The sequence below is a fragment of the Oncorhynchus mykiss genome, chromosome 5 (assembly GCF_013265735.2).
Source record: "Oncorhynchus mykiss isolate Arlee chromosome 5, USDA_OmykA_1.1, whole genome shotgun sequence".
Lineage (NCBI taxonomy): Eukaryota > Metazoa > Chordata > Actinopteri > Salmoniformes > Salmonidae > Oncorhynchus > Oncorhynchus mykiss.
In genome coordinates this window covers 69,862,997-69,885,234 of record NC_048569.1, presented here as the reverse complement: position 1 = coordinate 69,885,234, position 22,238 = coordinate 69,862,997, and the positions used below count along the sequence as shown (strand labels likewise).

Sequence of the window (22,238 nt, the reverse complement as noted above, 5' to 3'; positions counted from 1 at the left end):
AGCGCAAAAAAATTATATCCAGAATGTAGCTTGAAACATGCACAATAAGCCATGCATTACAAGATAAACATATGCATTGAACAGCGCGAAAAATGCATCCCAGGGAAATTTGAAATATGGGTATCAGCCTGAACGCATAGGGAGAGGCCTGGCCGTTAGTGTGCTGAAGGACAGCCATTTACAGATTAAAGGCTCAACAAAGCTTGCCACATTCTAGTGACGAAATACACAAACTTACAGGGCAGCCGTCAACTTCATAGACAACATCAAAGATCTGCTTCTGTCCCTCTGTCTTTCTCTTGTCTTCGTTTATATGACTGGGGGATAAAATGCATTCCGTTTAGCCAACTGATACTACAATAATTTTATGTAAATGTGAGGGATAATGGATGAAGCTTCAACTTCATTACAATAAAATGCTTCAGGCATTGCTGGAAATGCACAGTTGACTCACGTCATAACTTCCTTGAGTGATTCGATTGCCTTCTCCAAAGTGATTTTGTCAGGGTTGTCATCGGCAGTGTGCTTCTTAATATCTGCAGCATGGATGGGGTCAATGGACAATAACATACATAATTGATAGAATAATGAAAAGTCAACGGCAAACTGATATGACAAGGACAAATTTGTAACAGTGGAGCATATTTTTCCTTTATGACACTTCAGTTGCAAATCAAGCACTCTTCATACTAGTGTTGTCACGATAACAGAATTTTGAATTCGATACCAGGTTTAGTATCACGATACTCTATACCAAAACGATGCCACGGCAAAAAAAAGAGCAGGGAGAATTTTTTGGTGGAAGGCTAAACTAGTTACAACTTATTAGTTAGCAACATATTGATGACTTACATTTCTCAAAACAATATGCAACACAGTAAATGTAATGTAGGCCTGCTTGCTTACCTGTTACAATTGATCCGTGTTACATTTAAAATGACATCAAATTTCATTCAGCCCCGGTCTCCCGGGTGCAGTCACGCCGAATTGCGGAGCACTTTGCTGATACTGTTTCAAAAAAGTGCAGCTGGCGCTAGTTTTTTTAGGAGTTGAAAAATAAATGAGGTTGTGATGGAAAGCTGGTCTTTTTAACAAGGGCCAACAAAAGTGCTTTCAAAGTGTTTCCCGCGTTTCCATAAAGCTGACTGCCCTTTGCACAAGAAACTAAGCCTAGTACTGCCTTGATAGAATTCAGACAAATTGACAGACACGATCCGCTCAGTCAGTTTACGACACGAGACACATTTGACAGAAGTACCGAAAGTAACAGAAATACTACAACTGAACCGTTTTTAATGTTGTAGTATCTAAAAAGTACCACAGTCTCGCGATACCGTGCAACACTTCTTCATACTGCAGCTGAGGAGAATGCATTGCAATTAGTACTTCCATCATAGCACATATGCAGCATGTTTCTCAACATGTGGCTGTCAAGTGTGAGCAGTGTGTGTGGTGTAGTCTACCGTTGAGAAGGAGGGCAACGCTTGGCAGTCTCTGCACGGGGCGAATCAGAAGCTCCACCAGCTTCTGCCGCCCACACTCGGGCTTCGACTGATTGATCTGGAGGCAAGAAAACACTAATGTTGAAGGAGAGGAGACCTGACAGATGTCGCAAACTACTCATATAAACATGCTCACAGAGTTTCTCAAAGCTTACTTCACATAAAGAGAAGAGAAATGAAAGATCTTCAACATGAGGCATATGGTAACTTCAAAACCCACACCCACATGGATGTATACACGAATGTACATAATCTCACATACCTTGAGGAAAGCATGGAAACGTGGCTTCTGCTTCTCACACCTCACTATCGTATCCTTGCTCATCTCAAAGAAGTTGACGAATGGTGGGTAAGCCTTCACCAGGTCTTTAGACTGACAGAGAGAAAGGAACAGTCAGTATGTCCAAAATTGGCTAAATACAACAGTCAGAACAAAGGCTTGTTATACTCACGTATTTGAGAATGATGTCCCCGACACTCTTGTCCTCAGACCAGTCCATAACCAGCACTTCCAGATCGGCCTGTCAAAACAACCCAATAAGCAGAGACACACAGAGGGCCTTTAGATGACTACTGCAGACTGAACTCTTGTTCAGGTCATTAGGGCGACGCACAATTGGCCCAGCGTCCTCCAGGTTTGGCAGGGGTAGGCCGTCATTGTAAATAAGAATTTGTTCTTAACGGACTTGCCTAGTAAAAAATAATCAAAAACTTTGGACATTTCCAGGAGAGAAGTGCTTACCTTTATCCTGGTGTGTACATCATAGATCTCTGGGATGCTGCCAAAGATGGTCTTGATTTCTTCCTGAGCCAAAATGGGTCCTCCAACCTGGTCTTCCTTTTCCAGGGGGAGTTTGAACAACTATAGGAATAGACATTTCAGGTGAGACACAGCCCAGATCCCACTATTCCCTTAACCAATACACACACACACACCCCAATACAGATACCATTGACTTATGCATGGGTGGAGAAGTCAACCAACTGGCTGTGAAACAAGTGGTTTAGATAAGGCCTCACTATTTCAGATTGAATATTACAACCAGAATGTCATAAAAAACATACACTAAATCTATTTTCAGCATTGGGGAAGAGAAAAATATTTATAGAGTGCAGGTATGTATTAAATATAACAAGCCAACCTCCCTTCCCATCTAATCAAAGACTTAGAAAACACCCAAACAATAGGTCTTTAATCTAATCAACTACCAGGAATTAATCCCATTAAAATTCCTGTGATCTAGCCAAGCTATATTCAGCTTTCCCTGTAAAAGGTATAAAAAGAGGCTCTAAATGGCTTTTAATTACAATTTGTTCTAATAAAAACACATTTTAACGAGCGCCCAACATGTGTGAATCATAATGGAAAATTAGTATTCAAGCCCACTCTTGGCAGATCAGCTTATCGGCGAACTTCAGAAGGCAGTGGACATGAGGTCGACCTGTCAGCAGTCAGTGTTAAAGACCATTTGATGTGAAGATTGCCATCTGTCTCATCTGAGCTTGCATGGTGTAGTGGACATGGGGCAGAGGACATAATACTACTGGTTACTTCATAGGGGTGAGTGAGCTAAGGAGTGGGTACATTATTTTTGGCATAGTGATGTTTGCTTAACCAGAGAGTGAGCGAGGACATTCCATTCTACTGGTATCATAGTAATGCTATAGCAAGCAGAGAGAGATGGAGAGCTGCCAAAGTGGGAGCAATGAGACAAGGAAAGGCCTGAGGCTTGGATCGATGAGCAACAGAGTGAGTGGTGTGGTGTGAGTGGGAGCCTGCCTTCCTTGCTGACAGTCTTGACGCTCATAATCCTATTCATTTTCTCCCCCACTGGTCACTGGACTCAGGCACCGGTGGGACAGCCTGATAAGGACCCTAGCATCCCCGGTGGTGTTATGTGAACCCATGTCCACAGCAACAACAAACCTGCATGACTGTGGTGAGAATATCCACATAGTTGCTCTCTGTTTGGTATAACTCCTTGGAGACCTGCCATCTTGCAGACTGCTTCAGGACAGCAGGTGTAGAGCTCTTCGACGGCCGGGAGTGTTCTGGGAAAGTGCCAGAGAGAGTCAAGAAGTGAATATTGATTGAGACAATGGAGAAAAACATGTTGTTTTCTTCGACAATACACAATCCAGAACTTCTGTACTTTTTGACTTCCTGTATGTCTCATAGTTGAGGAAATAAGAGTATATTGTCTGACATACAAAGTGAGAGCTACTCTGTGGAAGCGTTGGGCTTTTGTCTTAGCTAGCAAGAATCATTTGAGAAGGCAACAAGTGTATTTCATATCATCTTACCCTCAAATCAACTCTGAGCTTTAACAATCTACTATTCTTCCTCTTGTACCTCTTTGATCAGCAAGACAGCACGAAAAAAAAAAAAACGTATACAGTTTCTAATATAATGCAAAATCAGATTCCATCACAGTGACAGTTCAACTGAGTGACCTGTCTTCTCCTGGCCTGCGCTAAGATAGAGTGACTCCTGGGACGAGTCCATCCATGAAGCCTCCTCCGTCTCTAAGGCCTGGGCCGGCTGGGGGCATGGGAGGCCCTCTAGTGTGCCGGTCTCCTGCTGAGGGGTAGGGGTGCTAGTGCAGTGGAAGGTCCACTCTTGGTCTGCCCCCCTACTCCTCTCTCTGGCACTCCTCATCCTCCTCTGCCTGCTGGTCTCAGCACATACACTCATACGCCTGCTGCGCTCTACACTGTTCTCTGAAAGACAGGGTGTTCAGTCTCATTGGGGGGGGGGGGGGGGGGTTCAAACAGAATAGCAGAGCGTGTTGCTTCTTCCTGCCTCCCTCTGCAACCAGCAGTGACTGTCCCCACAGTCTATGACAGGGCCCTGATTACAACTGACGTGAGACCCTAATTATGCTATAAACCCCGTCTCTTTTTGCCTGCAATAACTTTTAACGAGGACAGAGGGGCTTATTAACAACCGTCAAAGTGTTCCCAGAACTGTGACATGACGTCTGGCTGATTATGAGTGACTATGGCTCCTCTCACCTGCCAGGGCCTTGCAGGTCTCTGGGGTGTTGGAGATGTCCAGCAGAGAACCAATGGACAGGGAGTGCTCGGCAGAAGGCCTCTTGCGGGGGGGAGGGAAGGGGGAGATCTCCGTCTCCTTGGTGAGCTGGGCCAGAGTGTCCCTCAGACGCCTCCTCTTCCGGTTACTGTTGGGTGTGTTGAGGGACAGCAGGGACACAGCCTTCTTCATCACAGGACTGTCCATCTGAGAGTAGCAGAAACATGGGCATGACGGATGAAGGTGTATGGAGATAACAAGTTTGACGAAACCCCCACCGCGATAATTTCACCTAGTTTATTAAGCAAAGCAGTGACGTGGAAGTGTACGGACTACATTTACATGCACACAACTACAATTGGGAATACTCAGATTTATATAATAGTTTGATAAAATTGTTAAGATGGTTTGCAAGACTACATGCTGAGAGACTTTGAAAAATGCAGAAAAACTTTATATTACAGCAACTCAATTATTTTTGTGGAGCCTATTTGATTGAGTTGGGACAAAGTGTTTTTGATTTTCCTAGCTCACTTCACTCGCACCACAGAGGGAGACTCGTGAGGATGTGTGCGATACAGGTATAGAATATCAGCAGTGTCCATTCCACTGTAGAGATTTCTGCATATATCTGACTGACTCAGACAGAACTTACCTTCTCATAGAAGTACATGGACTCCCCTGCTCTGGCATCCATCTGTATGCTCCCCCAGAACCACTTGAACAGTCAAAGAAACAGAGTATTGATACAAGGCAGGGAACACCAGTGTTGACTCTGTTCAAATTACGTGCCTTGTCGAAAGGAAAATAAAATATTGATCCATCCAAGTCAATATATCAATACAACTAAACACATTGAATAGAAATACTTATTTTACATACTGTTTAGAAAAATAACAATTCTTATTTTCCAAGACTCGACAGGGCCAACGTATTAGAAAAACACACATTTGAGGTGCATAAATGCCTGAATTTTAGGTAGTATGCTTCAGTCAGACAAACTGTTCACGTTGTTGTTTTTTATGTTTATGTCTACCTCCCCCCCAGTTCAGTGATGTAAGCTGACATCTACCACACTGAAGTGCTCACCTCCTGTTTGACAACATAAAGTCTCTTTGACGGGACGAATGGCAGCTCCTTGACAGAGTTTTCCTCCACCACCATGTGAGTGCACTTCTCATCTCCAACCTCCAAGTAGCTGCCACCTAGGAGAAACACATTAGGATTAAGGTTGTAGAAACTCCAAAAGGACTCCATAAAAATAAAACACTATTGAAGAGGAACATGTGCATGCAGAGCAGCTTTTGTAAAGACTAGACAACAAATCAAAGACAAAACAAAAAAACTGAAACGGTCTAACGAATCAGCAAGATCTCAGGCCAATACCATGTTTGACTGTCCTTTCCTCCATGTTGGTCTTGTCTTCGTCTGAGAAGCCCAGGAAGCACAGCGCACAGTCTTGAAAGGGGGGAACTTTGAACTCTGTGCGGAACTCTTCATCTCCAGCATGGAACTTACTGTAGGAAAAGGTGGTTGTCAGAACCTATGCATGTACACTGAGTATACAAAACATTAAGAACACCTGCTTTTTCCATGACGACTGACCAGGTGAATCCATGTGAAAGCTATGATCCCTTATTGATGTTACTTGTTAAATCCACTTTAAAATCAGTGAAGATGAAGGGGAGGAGACAGGTTAAATAAGAGTTTTTAAACCTTGAGACATGGATTGTGTGTGTGTGTGCCACTCAGATGGTGAACGGGCAAGACAAAACATGCAAGTGCCTTCGAACTGGGCATGTTAGTAGGTGCCAGGCGCACCGGTCTGTGTCAAGAACAGCAACGCTGCTGGGTTAACGCTCAACAGTTTCCTGTGTGTATCAAGAATTGTCCACCACCCAAAGGACATCTAGCCAACTTGTCACAACTGTCAAAAGCAATGAAGTCAACATGGGTCAGCTTCCCTGTGGAACGCTACCAACACTTGCACCGCCCATGCCCTGACAAATTGAGACTGTTCTGAGGGAAAAGGGGGTGCAACTCAATATTAGGAAGGTGTTCCTAATGTTTTGTATACAATAGTGTAAGTTGATGTAGAAACATGAATGTGAAGAGCACAATCAGGTCCATGAGCATGAGGAGGTACTTACACATCATCTCTATGCTCCCAGGCCTTATGGATCCATGTTGGGGTGAGGATGGGCGTGCCCATACACACAGCAAGCTACAAGAAAACAGGTACACGTCACATTAGGAGAATGATTGATTGTTTAGAAATGTGTATTGAGGTTACTGGCCGCTGTAACATTAACCGCAGCATAGGGTGGTTATGGGTGTGTAAATAAATAAATATATACACTGCTCAAAAAAATAAAGGGAACACTAAAATAACACATCCTAGATCTGAATGAATGAAATATTCTTATTAAATACTTTTTTCTTTATATAGTTGAATGTGCTGACAACAAAATCACACAAAAATGGTCAATGGAAATCAAATTTAATCAACCCGTGGAGGTCTGGATTTGGAGTCACACTCAAAATTAAAGTGGAAAACCACACTACAGGCTGATCCAAATTTGATGTAATGCCCTTAAAACAAGTCAAAATGAGGCTCAGTAGTGTGTGTGGCCTCCACGTGCCTGTATGACCTCCCTACAACACCTGGGCATGCTCCTGATGAGGTGGCGGATGGTCTCCTGAGGGATCTCCTCCCAGACCTGGACTAAAGCATCCGCCAACTCCTGGACAGTCTGTGGTGCAACGTGGTGTTGGTGGATGGAGCGAGACATGATGTCCCAGATGTGCTCAATTGGATTCAGGTCTGGGGAACGGGCGGGCCAGTCCATAGCATCAATGCCTTGCTCTTGCAGGAACTGCAGACACACTCCAGCCATATGAGGTCTAGCATTGTCTTGCATTAGGCGGAACCCAGGGCCAACCGCACCAGCATATGGTCTCACAAGGGGTCTGAGGATCTCATCTCGGTACCTAATGGCAGTCAGGCTACCTCTGGCAAGCACATGGAGGGCTGTGCAGCCCCCCAAAGAAATGCCACCCCACACCATGACTGACCCACCACCAAACCAGTCATGCTGGAGGATGTTGCAGGCAGCAGAACGTTCTCCACTGCGTCTCCAGACTGTCACGTGATCAGTGTGAACCTGCTTTCATCTGTGAAGAGCACAGGGCGCCAGTGCTGAATTTGCCAATCTTGGTGTTCTCTGGCAAATGCCAAACGTCATGCACGGTGTTGGGCTGTAAGCACAACCACCACCTGTGGACGTCGGGCCCTCATACCACCCTCATGGAGTCTGTTTCTGACCGTTTACATTGACCACAGCTCGCATTGATGTGCCATCCTGGATGAGCTGCACTACCTGAGCCACTTGTGTGGGTTGTAGACTCCGTCTCATGCTACCACTAGAGTGAAAGCACCGCCAGCATTCAAGTGACCAAAACATCAGCCAGGAAGCATAGGAACTGAGAAGTGGCCTGGTCACCACCTGCAGAACCACTCCTTTATTGGGGGTGTCTTGCTAATTGCCTATAATTTTCACCTGTTGTCTATTCCATTTGAACAACAGCATGTGACATTTATTGTCAATCAGTGTTGCTTCCTAAGTGGACAGTTTGATTTCACAGAAGTGTGATTGACTTGGAGTTACATTGTGTTGTTTAAGTGTTCCCTGTATTTTTTTGAGCAGTGTATATATACACACACACACGGTACTGTAAGAGGTCACAAGTTTATTCTCCAAAGCTAAGGATGAAAAACGGCATGTGTATTGAAACCGCTCTCATTCTTGTACTTTGATAAACAGTAAGACACCTTGCGATGTAAAACAGCTCAGTCCGTCTGTTAAGAGAACAAAATTACGTTTCATGTTTAAAGTGCTGGAGCAAAACATGCCGAAACTAGTTAAGCATTCAATTCAGAAAAGGATGGGGTGTGGAGAAAAGCAAACAGAACTACAGAGAATCAATAAAAATAACAATTTCACAGTCAGCAAGTGAAATGTCATGTAATGAACAAAATAATCCAGAGTTAAGAGCGACTCCCTGAGGAGAATCTATCAAAAACACATCTTAAAAGAACCAATGAGGGAGTGTATTAGCACACCGCAAGTTTTGATAGTTCAACAGCACAGTTTAAACTAAGTTTGAAGATCGTCGGTTGAAAGTACGGAAAAATTGGTGGCACAAAATCACAACTAAATCATATGGATTAGGTTTATACATGAGCTCGTCCAGATGGGAGGAAATGTTAGGGGTGTTTTACAAACCTTGTACTTCTCGCCATGAGTGGAGTATGCAATGAGATGGGTGACTTTAGTGCTGAAGTCCTTACGGATGGCGCCACCCATGTGATGCACCAGATTCACCAGGTTTTTCTGCAGGGGATAAACGAAAGTGACATTTGACACCAACATATCTCTTAGCATCAAAATAGCAAACAAACACAACATGTTGGCACTTGGTAGTGTTACAAATTACAAAATCAGCTTGAATGCATTCCACTTACAACTTCCTCTTTGCTGCGGAAACCAGTGAAACACAGTGACAAGTTGAGCATGGTGGTCGAGTATAAAGGACGAGAGGAAAATGGCAGGGGCTGTGGGAAACAAACATGGTTCTCATAAACCTCTGATACTGAAAACATTCCTCCACTGCTTGTATCAAGTTCTAATCTTTTGGGGGTGCATTACTGGTCAGTAGCAAAGCTGTATGGTTTATGCATGTGTAAACATGTGATGTTATACAGAACACAAACATCTCAAAGTTAACAGGCTCTATAGATAAGGGGAGAGAGATCCGGAGATAATTACTCATTCTGAATATTATGGACATATTTCATGCCTTTTGCATCAGTGTCTGTTCATGTTCAGTTTTTAGAGTTGTGATTTACTCCTCCATAGACCTAGTGTCATCTTAGAGCGGTGTCTGGTGAGATGTGCAGTGATCTGTGGCCAGTGGTGTGTTCATCTTCTGCAGTAATCGGACTGTGTTGAGCAGGTGCTCTGCTTAGACCCAGATAACAGTGACGCATTTCTCAGGGTTCATGGGAACAATCAAAACCTTCCTATAAATCGATTTAACTTCAAAGCACAACTTTCCCTGCGTTTTACTTCATCTTTCTGTAGCAGGCAGATGCTAAATTGCACCATAACAGTCAAAACATCAGTTCTTGAACCTGAGAGGAATGATCCATAGCTGAGCACTGAGTGCCATCCGTGAGTGATTGAGTGAGTATATTTCAGGAGTGATTTGCTCCTGTCCTTACCTCCTCTCGTCCCGCACAGTGCAGAACAACCGGGGGGCCCACGATCCGGTTGTCATGTTTGTAAAGGTAGCTGTAGTCAGGCGAGGCAAAGTCTGCGAGCACAAACACAGTCTCAAACTCTGTGTTTTCTCCGTCTCCAAACTCTTTGACATTGTCTGTCTTTATGCAAGGCACGTTGATATCCTGTGGATTAAAATACTGTTAATGAGAGCAGGGACACACAAGTAGTTATTTGATATAAAAAGGAGTAATTGTATAATTATGAGGGGTATATCATATTGCAATATGAATGACTAATTTAAAGCACATTTAGGTGAGTTTAGAGCAAACAGGAACATTGAAGTTGAAAGCCGTTCCTTCATTTGCAGACACACACACTGCCGCACACCATGATGACATTCCTAAATGCCTTATCAAATTAATTGAGTGCTCACTCAGATGGTGTTATTTTGTTTTTGATTAACTCACTAAATTCATTCAAGAGCAGAAATTGAATCAAGAACACAAAAGGTCAAATATTACTACCATACATCAGAGTACAGTGGACGAGAGTAATCAACAGTGTGAACGTGTTAGATCATTATGTTAAACATTTAGCTTGGACACCAGGTGTTAATAGAAATCTGTGACATTTAACAGTAATTGTGACGATACTGCTGCAGTTACACACAAATCACCCTGTGATTGCCCATGCAAAGACACCCCCTTGGTGCATTAAAACATGCAACACACTCCCAGTCCGGACAGACACATACCATATTGACTATAGATTTTATAAATTTCTCTCCAGCCTCAACACCCGGTTCCCCTCCTTTAATCTTAACCACCGGAACTTCCATTATTCTGACGGCCTGTAAAATTAAGCATTAACGTCAAACTGGCGACACCAAACTGACAAATTCTCTGAACCAGGGGCCAGTGTCCTTGCAACCCAGAAGGCAAGGACTTCAAACAAATGTCAAGTGCAATCCAGGGGGAAAGTTCTGATATATTAAAAGTTCAAAGCAGCAGGATAACTTTTTTTTGTCAATTCAGTCCGATTAAACTGTTGGCGGATGTGACAGCAATAAAATTAGATTTCAGTAGTCACATACACATGGTTTGCAGTTGTTACTGCGAGTGTAGCGAAATGTTTGTGCCGACAGTGCAGCACTTATCTATGTACAGATTGTCCCACGAAATAGATCATTTAAAGGGGAAGTTCAAACATTTTCACATGTAGCCTTATTTTCAATCGTTCTGTGCATGTAGTTGATACCCCAAAATGTTAAATAAATATATTTTGTTAAAGACAAAATTGCTTGTTACATTTTGCAGAGTCATCACTTGCCATTGAATACAATGCAATTTGAAAATGTTTCTAAAGCATGTTAGAAAAATCTGCAAAACACTCCAAACCAACTCATATTACAACACAATCTCATTCTGGATAATGCCTCTGTACAATAAAAAAAATAATTGTTTTAAGTTCTCTACTGTACCATAAATACATGTTTGAATTGTACTGTTTAAAATTTTTTAAAAATGCAAATATGGATTTACGAGGCAGTGTAATTATTATTATTATTATTTTTTATGGATGCAGAGGCATTACCCTGAACAAGATTCTGATTATTCTTCAGATATGACAAGTTTCTCAGTTATTCTCAAGGGTGAACCCATTTTTATTCCAGCAGTTAGGCTTGCGCTGTTTCACGTTCACAGACAAATCACATTTGCCCACTCTCCTCCCCTGGCTCACACACAGACATGTCTCCTGTCCTGCCTTCACTATGAAAGCTTTGGCAGTAGTGGGTCTCTAAAGGCTATGGACAGGACAGAGTCTGAAGTTTAACTGGATAACCTGGGTGAGATTCTTCTCATCTTTGCCAAAGCTAGACTTCTAAATATATAGGCTATATTAGTCCCACATTTATTTGTAATAACATTGACTCAATGCACTCATTATCCTTAAAACAATAAAAACTATCACAAGAAACAAAACAATGCAATGTTTTCACAATGACAACCCATACAACTGGGCTCAGAACTATTAGGGCATGGTACCTGCAGTGCTTTAACAAGTGCTCCATTTTTGGCAGCTTCTCCCACAAGAACGACTCTGGTTTCGACACGATGCAGCATCTCTACAAGAGAATACAGAGGACTAAGGGCTCAGTGAATCTCAAAGGTAATGTGAAAGCAATCATAGAAAGAAGTATTTTCTGTTTTGAGTGACAGCCTCAGGTAAAAGGAAGTTAATATCCAACTGATTGAGAGAAGGGGAAACTCTTGCCTTCCATGTCTTCACAGTCCAAACTCAGGAATACATCCTTAGTAGTCTCAGCCAACCTGGAGTCATACACAGAGGAGTCCACCAGCAGGCTACGAGCCATCCCCAAAGTAACTATGCTGCTGTCAGCCATGGCAGTGTGACAGGGGTGGTGGCACAATCCTGTCCAAACAATCAAAAGTTAGGAGAGTCAGAGCTTGAGGAGAGAGTGAGGTGTCAAACTTGGAATAAAAATGGAAACGAATGTTATGTTCTAGTCTGAACTAGGCCTGACTGTGCTGTTACAAAACCAACAAGCTTGGATGAGTGTAGTTGATCTGAGTGTTAACGTTAGAATCAAGATAGCAAGCTAGGCACATGATTACGACTGGTTTGTTTTCTAAGATTTAACGTTACATACAGTATCTGAATATTGGTAACTGTTAGCTAGCTAACGTTAGCTATGTGCACATTGGTGCAATGTCTAAATTGGTTTGAGCAAGTAAGAAGTTGGTCCACTAACGTTAGCTAACTAACTTCCAACTGCTGTTCTAAATGTATAACTAGTTATCGTTATTCAGGCAGGGTATTGAAAGCGTTTTTGGTAGCTATCTTGGCATTTAACATTATTCGTACTTTAGCATTGTGACAACATCAGGAGTCGGTGTTACGTTAGCTATGCAGTGTGTCCCAAAGTTAGACGTACTCAGTCGATTTGAACTTTTTCTGTTGAAAGCAATATCCAATGGCCATGTACAAATACAGTAACATACATCCCAAGTTGTTAATCAAGGTTGTTGCTGTTACTTAGCTAGAAACAATGTGTGCGTCAACGTACAGTGGACACACTTGTCAAAGGCTGAACGAAGCAGGCTGGCTAACGTTAACAGTAGTTATATTCATTACTCAACGTGTTGCTAGCGACCTGCTGAACAACTTTAGCTAGCTAATTAACGCGAGCTCACTTGTTGAGCATGCTTGCTAGCAAGGTCAAGGGTGCATATTTTGTTAGCTAGCTACTTAAAAAGCATGGTTGCTGGGAGAAGTAAACAGAAACATCAAAGGACTTACCCAAAGCTTTGGAAATAACAAAAAAATAATCGCAGGTGACAGTTGTAAACTGGCTAGTCGACCAGTTCAGCTAGCGGTTGGCTAACTGAATTGACACTGCTATCTGCAGGTTATTCCTGTCTCTAAAAGTAAATATATATATATATTATATGCGTTTGCGGTACAACAAACAAATATTTACTTAACTCCTGGTTTAAATCTTATCTAATGCATACTGAAAACGCGAAATTAACTTTGGTTGTCGGAATTAATTGTTTGTCTGCATAATCCATTTTGTTTGGGACATTGTACGCCCGTGGACAACAAAATTCGCTCAACCTGAATTCAAAAAGCAAGGCATACGAGGCGGCTGTAATCTGATTGGACAAGAATGGGAAAGACTGAACGGAAGCAGCACTGCGGGGCTTCTGATTGGCTCGTGGATTCAAACTACGATGCCCACTGACACTGCGGTGGAAACGGGTTGACTACGATGTTCCACACACACCTTTTCATCAGAGATTCTTCAAATTCCCCGCTTCTATTATAAATCCCAAAATAAACATGGGCAACTTGTAGTTAATTGAGATTTGGGACAATGGTCGTCTATATTACATACCTCTGCTTTTTTTCAAGCTACAATATTGTTGACCAAAATAATGAAGATAGTAGCCTGCCCTATTGCTGGAAACCTACCAATAACCTACCAAATGCCAACTGTTACAGTGCTGTTAATAAGTATTGCATAAAGCTTCAAGTTCCTCACAGTACACATTGACAATCTGTAATGGTCCACCCACACAGATAGCGCAACAGCACCTCTTCAAACTCAGGAGGCTGAAGAAATTTGTCTTGGCCCCTAAGACCCTCACAAACTTTTACAGATGCACAATTGAGAGAATCCTGTCGGGCTGTATCGCCACCTGGTACAGAAACTCCACCATCCGCAACCGCAGGGCTCTCCAGAGGGTGGTGCGGTCTGCCCAACGCATCCCCAGGGGCACACTGCATGCCCCCCGACACCTGCAACACCCAATGTCACAGGAAGGCCAAAAAGATAATCAAGGACATCAACCACCCCAGCCACGGCCTGTTCTCCCAGCTACCACCAGGAAGGAGAGGTCAATACATGTGCACCAAAGCTGGGACATAAAGACCGAAAAACAGCTTCTATCTCAAGGCCATCAGACTGTTAAATAGCCATCACTAGCCGGCTATCGCCTGGTTATTCACTGGACATTAGAAGATGCTGCCCTATATACATAGACATGGAATCACTGGTCACTTTAATAGTGGGACACTAGCCACTTTAATAATGTTTACATACTGCTTTACTAATTTTATATTTATATACTGTATTCTATTCTACTGTATTTTAGTCAATGCCACTCTGACATTGCTCATCCTAATATTTATATATTTCTTAATTCCATTATTTTACTTTTAGATTTGTATGTATTGTTGTGAATTGTTAGATACTACTGCACTGTTGGAGCTAGGAACACAAGCATTTCGCTACACCTGCAATAACATCTGCTAAATATATTTATGACCAATAACATTTGATTTGAGAAAGGTGCATTGTACATTCACAAGTGAGATAGGCTAGCACATAATTTATTCCTCTCCCCTGTTTCCAGGCTTACATGAAGAGGAGTGTGGAGCAACAAGACAGCGTCAACCTACAGTTTTCATTTCAGTCCCTCTCAGGCAAATCAACTTTCTCAGACTTGCACCCAGACAAGGCTTCAAGACAAAATACCGATAGTACATGCCTACCTCTTTGAACTGGCCAAGATTCCCTGGTGTCACCATTGAGAGTTTGTTCCTGGGGCCGATGCTCATGATTAATTCCTCCCAGCAGGCCCTTCTGGCTGCAGTGCAGAGTTTGTCTTCACAGAGCCTCTGGAAACCTGCACCAAGCCTGGAGGACAAAGTGATGAGCGCAAGCAAGGCCCTTTCCTCCTTTTCCTTTTTTTCTCAAGTCCCAGCTTCTGTATGCCTGTCACATCTCCAGCTCTTTGTGTCAACTCCTCTCTCCACCTGTATTCCCATATGTAACTTGAAAGACATTGTACAACAAAGCCTTTCCTTGCCCTCCACCCCCCTGCCATTGTCATTCCCTGTACCACACTCAATTTCTACCGCAGTGATTGGCTGTGATGGACTAAATGTTCACATTGCAGTGATAAGTACCTTTATGAAAAGGTCCAGGACACTGCACAATAGTTTTTTTGGAACACTTTATTGAAGTGGAGCTAGGGCTAAGATATGCCCTAGTAGTGTATATGCCAATGGAAATTAAAAAATAGTGAAAGGCAATGCAAAACAACATGAAATGTACATCTATATGATACTCACCAGCAAGGAAATTTGGCCTACGAAGAAGATCACATCTTTTAAATGTTTAATCTAAAAATATGTTGCATAACAGTTAAGTAAAGAAATCTGTTGATGCACTTAGAGTGGCAGGTTTAGGTTAATGTTTTTGGTGAAAATGATTGATTCTGAGAGAAAGAATATACGTTTTTAGACATAATTTTCAAGTGCTATAAATAATGCTATTTTGATAATTTCTTTCATGCAACTGGTGCCAGAGACTAGATATCTTGAGCATTTAAAACTTTAGGTGCTTGTTTTTAAAATATAATTTCATCTCAGGAGAAGAAAGCAGATCAACATTTAGTACCAGTCACCAACTGAGGGAATTACAATGATGTACTGGGCTGGCTGTATTCTGCTACCTGAAACCCCATTGATTACTGACAGAAGAGCAGAAATAAATAATGGCTTTCAAGACATGTATTCCATCATATACTTTACAGAAAAAATAATTTACACATCACTTAGATGGCATGGTTCATAAAAACAGTCACAGATTTATTCTGATTTCACCTTAAATAATGACATTTCATTTTAACACAGCCTTAAATCATCACAATTGAGTCAAAAACCTGTCTAAAAAGGCAGCTACTTTGTGGGAATTCATTTGCCTTTTGGCTGAATTTCATAACGTCTTAGATATTTTTTGCAAAGGTCCAGACCTCTTCTTCACATTCCATCACCAGGATTTACCACACTGCATCTAGAGTTTCCTCTGTCTTCAGTCCCTTTGAGAACGTGCTGATAACTTTCAGCGTCTTCCAATTCTTAAAACACCCCAAATTGTTAAAACACTGTTGAAATGTTCCCTGACGGTCATATTCAGAGAAGATCTAATCACATTGAGATGATGCGACAAGTTAATTGAATACTATGTTGTTATTGTGAAAAAAAATTGGTTCTCAATGACTAACCTGGATATAAAAGTCAAATAAATAAATACAAAAATGTTTGCAGTAGCAATACAGCTTTTTGAGGCTCTTTATATTTCAAGATTGGAATACTGTGGCCGTAGACAATCTCAGGTATGTTATATAATATCTGGGGCATTCAACGCCATTCTATGGCTTAGAAACACTGATATTTATACAAAAGTCAGATGATAAACTGTTGAAGGATCATATGAGTCATATCACTGATGGCTCTTAGCTAGTTCCTAAATATGCATAATAGTGAAACATTATATATTGGGAACACAGCGTATAGCAATAAATATTCTGTACAGTAAAATTTGAATATTCTCATTACAATCATAGCATTGAACTTATTCAAACAATGCACTATGTTCAATGCTTGTAATCATAATCAACCATAAGATGCTATTTCATGGGTGAATTCACTACATTCCAACCAGGACATACAGTAGATTTGAGATGAATCCAATGGGGAGGCACAAGCCAGAATCTGAAAGAAGATGGCATGAATACTTATATAATGATCAGATGGGAATTGATATTTATAGAATAGTTATACACAGATTTTACACGAGTGAAAAAAAAGAAATATATAACATGTATGTACATAAGATGAAGTAAAGAGCTATTTATTTTGTTCAGGGAATAGAATAATATATCTTGCAAAATGAGAAATCCCTCAGTTATTTATAAAACAACTGAACGGGCAAGGAATTCAGCAGTACGAAACAAAGTTTGAAGAAATTTAAACTTTAAGGATTTTTAAAAGGTAAGAATACAATCAAGCTTGTCTCCAATTAAGTCTATAGATCAAACATATTCCCCTCGATGGAAAGATCTCCAGTTTCCATGGTGGTACTTCCTGGCCCACTGTGTTCAGGATGACCCTCCTCACAAAAGGTTACCTGGGGTGTATTCATTATGCCTATTCTGTTGCAAAACGTTTTCCAACAAAAACTAAAGTTTCTATTGGACAAATTCAGGTAATTCCCTACCCATTTCATTCTGTTTGTTTCTGTTTGGTTCTTAAACAGTAAACGGTTTCCGTTGAAAGATGTAATGAATACACCCTTGATTAGGCCACAGGAGGGAGTGTGGTGTGCATCAAAGGTACGTCAGAATATCTTTGAGAGCACGAATCAAGTACAGGGTTTGACACATGGCAAAATGGTGGTAAAAGTTATTTTCTTTAATCTCAGTAGCTGAGCCGAGCAAAAGTCTTATTTTCAGTGTAGCATAGCAACAACAGAGGGCACCTACACCACTATTGACTTGACTTCAGACTTGCTTTTTCTCTGTCTGAGCAGAGCAGCTGAAATTGCTCCCCCACTTTGAAGCTTGACCAAGTTGGGCTAACAGCATGTTCCAGAAGTTCATTGCCAAATGGTCCATCATGCTTATCTACTTTCCTGAGATACATCTCCCCACGTACTGGTTTCATTTTCCTCTGAGTCAGACAGAGCTGCTGTGCACATGTCACTGAAGATATCTGGAATGTAAAAAAAAAAAAAAAAAGAAGAGTTAAAGACGCAAACACACATACATGGGAGTTAGGATCTAACATTATGGAGGCCAAGCAACAGGCGTGAAGGGAGTGGTAATTCTTAAGATTCAAACATCACCATCAGTCTTTTTAGAGAGGGGTTGCATAGAATGGATACAATGACTGACCAAACAATGCAGTTTTAATAGCAGTGTAAAGAAGGACATGATGGTGAAACAATATTGATTAAGATCAATACCAGTGAAGAGTGCTTCTATTAAACTTTATAGTAGTACAAACCAGTACGCTGCTGGAATGTGGCTTATAAATGGTTTCAAGTGGGGAAGCTCTGAGCAAAAATATGTCAACTGCCCAAGCAAAGAACAGAAGATGGCATTCCTCTCAGTGCAGACAAGAGCTTGAGAGAGCACTTGTTTAAAGGACAGAGCTCCAAGACAACAAGACAAGCAAGGCTGTGAACTGAACATTTCAAGGGAAGGCTGAGGTGAGGGAGGGAGGGGAGAGAGAGATCATGCTGCAATGGATGACATCATGCTTTGCTTGTTCACCTCTCAGGCAAAAGCTTTACCGTTAGAGTCCACCCAAGCACGCACCCCGCCCAATCCCCCAGCACTGAATCAAACTACCGCTTTGAGCTAGGGTGAGTGTTTTCTTGCAATGCCAGGAATACCTCATAATTTTATAGTGGATGTGGATTAGTCAGAAATACCAGTAGTGTTACAGTATGAGTGACCTCCTTCTGCTGCTGTCTGAAGTACACTGGGCGGTACCAGACCTGTCTTCTGAGTAATAAGATTCTTGACTAGCCTAAAACATGAAAGAGAATGTAGGCTTTAATGGAAAGGCTGGTGTAGGGCCTTATGCTGGAATAGAAGTGATCAGAGAGTGACTAGGTGTTGGATTACTGCCACTGGCAGTGGGGAGAGCAGACGGGGCCCTGGGAGTGTAGAATCTCACGTATTTATAGGCATAGTATTTGATCAGGAGTTCTCTCTATGATCTTGTCTGCGAACTGTCAAGTCCAAAGTTTCAGATTTTGACACCCTGCTTCGTGTGATGGAAAGCTTGTGTATTCATTGGTTATGCTGCTGCTTCCGACAGTTGATTCTGTCCAAAGCCTCTGTACTGCTTCATATATGCATTCAAATCCTCCCAGCATTCTGTCTGTACACTCTGTACACACTGCAGCTCTGCCTAGCAGAACAAGCACTCTCTGGCCTTGGCCTGATGCGAACCACCCACATGAAGGGACTTAAAAGGAGCACTGGCCCCATTTCTCATGTATTTAGTATTTATTAGGATCCCCCATCAGCTACAGGATTAAAACAATTACATCACAACAAAACAACAGCCTATATCATAAAGAAAACAATACATCATATTGCATTATTACTCTATTATTAGAAAAGTACAATATAACATTTTACAGTGTGTGTGCGTGTTTGTGTGTCTCTCTTCAAAGTCCGAGTCATAAGGTGCTGTTTTATCAGTTTTTTTTTAAATCAGATTTTACTGCTCGCTTAAGTTCCTTGATGTGGAAGAGAGTTCCATGTAGTCAACGTACTGTGCCTTTCCCAGAGTCTGTTCTGGACTTTGGGACTGAAGAGACCCCACTTGGGAGGTTTTGTGGGGTATGTATGGGGTCTGAGCTGTGTGTTAGCTGTTTGAACAGACAATTTGGTGCTTTCAACATGCCACTACCTCTCACAAAGACAAGTAGTGATGCAGTCAATCTTTCCTCTACTTTGAACCAGGAGAGATTGACGCGCATGTTATTGATATTAGCCCTCTGTGTACATTTAAGGGCCAGCTGTGCTGCTCTGTTCAGGGCAAACTGTAATTTGCCTATGTCTTTTTTTGTGACACAACCATATAACTGGGTGGTAGTCCAGGTGTGATAAAATTATGGCCTGTAGTACATGTTTTGTTGCTTGTGATGTCAAGAAAGCAGAGCTTTACAGACAGACCTGTCCCAATCGTAGCTACCTATATGTTCTGACCATGTCAGTTTACAATCTTGGGTTACACCTAGCAGTTCAGTCTTCTCAACTTGCTCAATTGACACATTATTCACTACAAGATTTAGCGAATCATTTGTCCTAAATTCAATGCTTTTAGTTTTGGATATATTAAGGATTAGCTTATTACTAGCCACCCATTCTAAAATTGACTGCAGCTCTTTAAGTGTTGCAGTGATTTCACTTGCTGTGGTAGCTGGCATGTATAATGTTGAGTCATCAGCATAAATAGACACACAGGCTTTACTCAAGACTAGGTCATTAGTAAAAATAGAAAAAAGTAAGGGTCCAAGCAAGACCGCTCGCTTGTGGTATCCCAACTCTACCTGGTTTACATTAGAGGGGCTTCCATTAACAGAACACAGAGGGTGTTTTTTAGATACTGTAGGTAACTCTCATTCCATGATATGGCAGAGGATGTAAAGCCATAACACATACGTTTTTTTCAGCAGCAGATTACGATCGATAATGTCAAAAGCTGCACTGAAGTCTAACAAACAGCTACCACAAAATTCTTATTACCAATTTCTTTCTGCCAATCATCAATCATTTGTGTCATTTGTGTTGAGTACGCTTCCCTATATGCGTGCTGAAAGTCAGTTGTTAATTTGTTTACTGTGAAATAGCATTGTACTGTATCTGGTCAAACAACTTCTTCCAAAAGTTTACTAAAGGTCAGTAGCAGGCTGATGGGTCAGCTGTTTGAGCCAGTAAGGGGTGCTTTGCTATTCTTGGGTAGAGGCATTATTTGTGCTTCCCTCAAGGCCCGAGGGCACACACTGTCCTGTAGGTCTAGATTGAAGAGATGGAAAATAAGAGTGGTAATATAGTCTGTTACCATCCTCAGTAATTTTCCATCAAAGTTGTCAGTACCAGGTGGTTTGCCATTTTTTATAGACATCAATAATTGTTACACCCCTTCCACACTCACTTTAAAGAATTCAAAATAATAATGCTTGTCTTTCATAATTTGGTCAATTATTAAGGGACATGAAGGTTCAGAGTTTGCTGATCTTGCCAATGAAAAAGTAATTCAAGTAGTTGGCAATATCAGAGGGTTTGTGATGAATAAGCCATCTGATTAAATTAAGGATGGAGCTGAGTTTGCCTTTTTGCCAAAAATGTCATTTAAGCTGCTCCAAGGCTTTTGAATCATCCTTTATATCTTTTATCTTTGTTTCGTAGTACAACTTCTTCTTCTTTTTGTTTAGTTTACTCGTATGGTTTCTCAATTTGCCAATCGGCTTTGGAGCCAGACTTTCGCCTCGTCCCTCTCAACCATAAAATGTTTTAATTCCTCATCAGTCCACTGGGTGCATGCTTATCAGTAAATTGAAGAAGCAATTTCATAAATGTGTAAATTCTGGCATCTGGTTGTTCCTCAATACACACAGACCAGCAAATATTCTTTACATCTTCAACATAGGAATCACTACAAAACCTCTCGTATGATCTCTTATAAACTATTTTAGGCCCAGTCTTTGAAACTGGTTTTTCTAGATATGGCTACTATACTATGATCACTACATCCAATGGGTGTGGATACTGCTTTAGAGCATATTTCTACAGCACTAGTAAAGATGTGATCAATACACGTGGAAGATTTCATTCATATATACCCTGGTAGGTTGAATAATAACCTGAACCAGATCGCAGGCACTGGTTATAGTCTGAAGCTTTTTCTTGAGTGGACAGCTTGAAGAAAATGAGTCAATATTTAGGTCACACAGAAGTTATATACCTCTCTGTTGATATCATATACACTCTCTGTTGATATCACATACACTATCAAGCACTTCACACATTATCAAGATACTGACTGTTAGCACCCAGTGGTGTATAGCAATTTTCCACAAGAATAGGCTTTAGTTGAAGCGGGTGAACCTGAAGCCATAATACTTCAACAGCATGACATGAGATCCTCTGTAAGCTCTACAGGAATATGACTCAATGTATACAGTACCTCCTCCCCCATTAGCATTCCTGTCTCTTCTGTAGATGTTATAACCATGTATTGCTACCATTGTGTCAAATTAATTATCCAAGTGAGTTTCAGCGATAGCAAGGAAATGAATGTTATCTGATGTTAGTAAGTTATTGATTTCATGAACCTTGTTCCTCAGGCTACATATGTTATTGTGGGCAATTTTTGCCCTTTTCTGGGTTGCTTATTTGCGCTGATAGTGCAAGGTGAACTGCTCCCAATGGGCTTCCTACTAGGGTCAATTGTCTCAGTGCTAACAGTGTAATTCAGGTTTATAGGCACATGATTACTGATGACAAAAGCTGTCAGATTGAC

General features: G+C 41.4%; 2 protein-coding genes across 13 annotated transcripts in view; both read right to left on the bottom strand.

The window, feature by feature from the left end:
* The window catches only part of ect2 (epithelial cell transforming 2), a 35,847-nt gene extending 22,329 nt beyond the window's left edge, over window positions 1-13,518 (bottom strand). The window contains exons 1-19 of one of the 4 annotated variants that reach the window (XM_036978254.1): window positions 13,143-13,516; window positions 12,096-12,254; window positions 11,867-11,946; window positions 10,576-10,671; window positions 9,821-10,003; window positions 9,062-9,151; window positions 8,823-8,930; window positions 6,687-6,760; window positions 5,923-6,053; window positions 5,626-5,741; window positions 5,192-5,254; window positions 4,518-4,743; window positions 3,430-3,554; window positions 2,245-2,364; window positions 1,955-2,023; window positions 1,765-1,875; window positions 1,464-1,560; window positions 455-536; window positions 239-317 (exon numbers count right to left, since the gene is read on the bottom strand). In XM_036978254.1, the coding sequence (XP_036834149.1) occupies window positions 239-317; window positions 455-536; window positions 1,464-1,560; window positions 1,765-1,875; window positions 1,955-2,023; window positions 2,245-2,364; window positions 3,430-3,554; window positions 4,518-4,743; window positions 5,192-5,254; window positions 5,626-5,741; window positions 5,923-6,053; window positions 6,687-6,760; window positions 8,823-8,930; window positions 9,062-9,151; window positions 9,821-10,003; window positions 10,576-10,671; window positions 11,867-11,946; window positions 12,096-12,225 (1,980 nt within the window). In that variant the 5' untranslated portion in view covers window positions 12,226-12,254; window positions 13,143-13,516. Of the gene's footprint in view, window positions 1-238; window positions 318-454; window positions 537-1,463; window positions 1,561-1,764; window positions 1,876-1,954; window positions 2,024-2,244; window positions 2,365-3,429; window positions 3,555-4,517; window positions 4,744-5,191; window positions 5,255-5,625; window positions 5,742-5,922; window positions 6,054-6,686; window positions 6,761-8,822; window positions 8,931-9,061; window positions 9,152-9,820; window positions 10,004-10,575; window positions 10,672-11,866; window positions 11,947-12,095; window positions 12,255-13,142 lie in introns of all 4 variants that reach the window. The other 3 variants (XM_036978251.1, XM_036978255.1, XM_036978253.1) reach the window with 3 other exon arrangements.
* Window positions 13,519-15,908: 2,390 nt separating this feature from the next.
* mcf2l2 (MCF.2 cell line derived transforming sequence-like 2) overlaps window positions 15,909-22,238 on the bottom strand; it is a 111,101-nt gene continuing 104,771 nt past the window's right edge. For 7 of the 9 annotated variants that reach the window (XM_021604105.2, XM_021604099.2, XM_021604106.2 and 4 more), the window contains 2 exons: window positions 18,631-18,728; window positions 15,909-17,906 (listed from right to left, as the gene is read on the bottom strand). In XM_021604105.2, coding sequence (XP_021459780.2) covers window positions 17,815-17,906; window positions 18,631-18,728 — 190 coding nt within the window. In that variant the 3' untranslated portion in view covers window positions 15,909-17,814. The remainder of the gene's footprint in view (window positions 17,907-18,630; window positions 18,729-22,238) is intronic. The other 2 variants (XM_021604107.2, XM_021604110.2) reach the window with 2 other exon arrangements.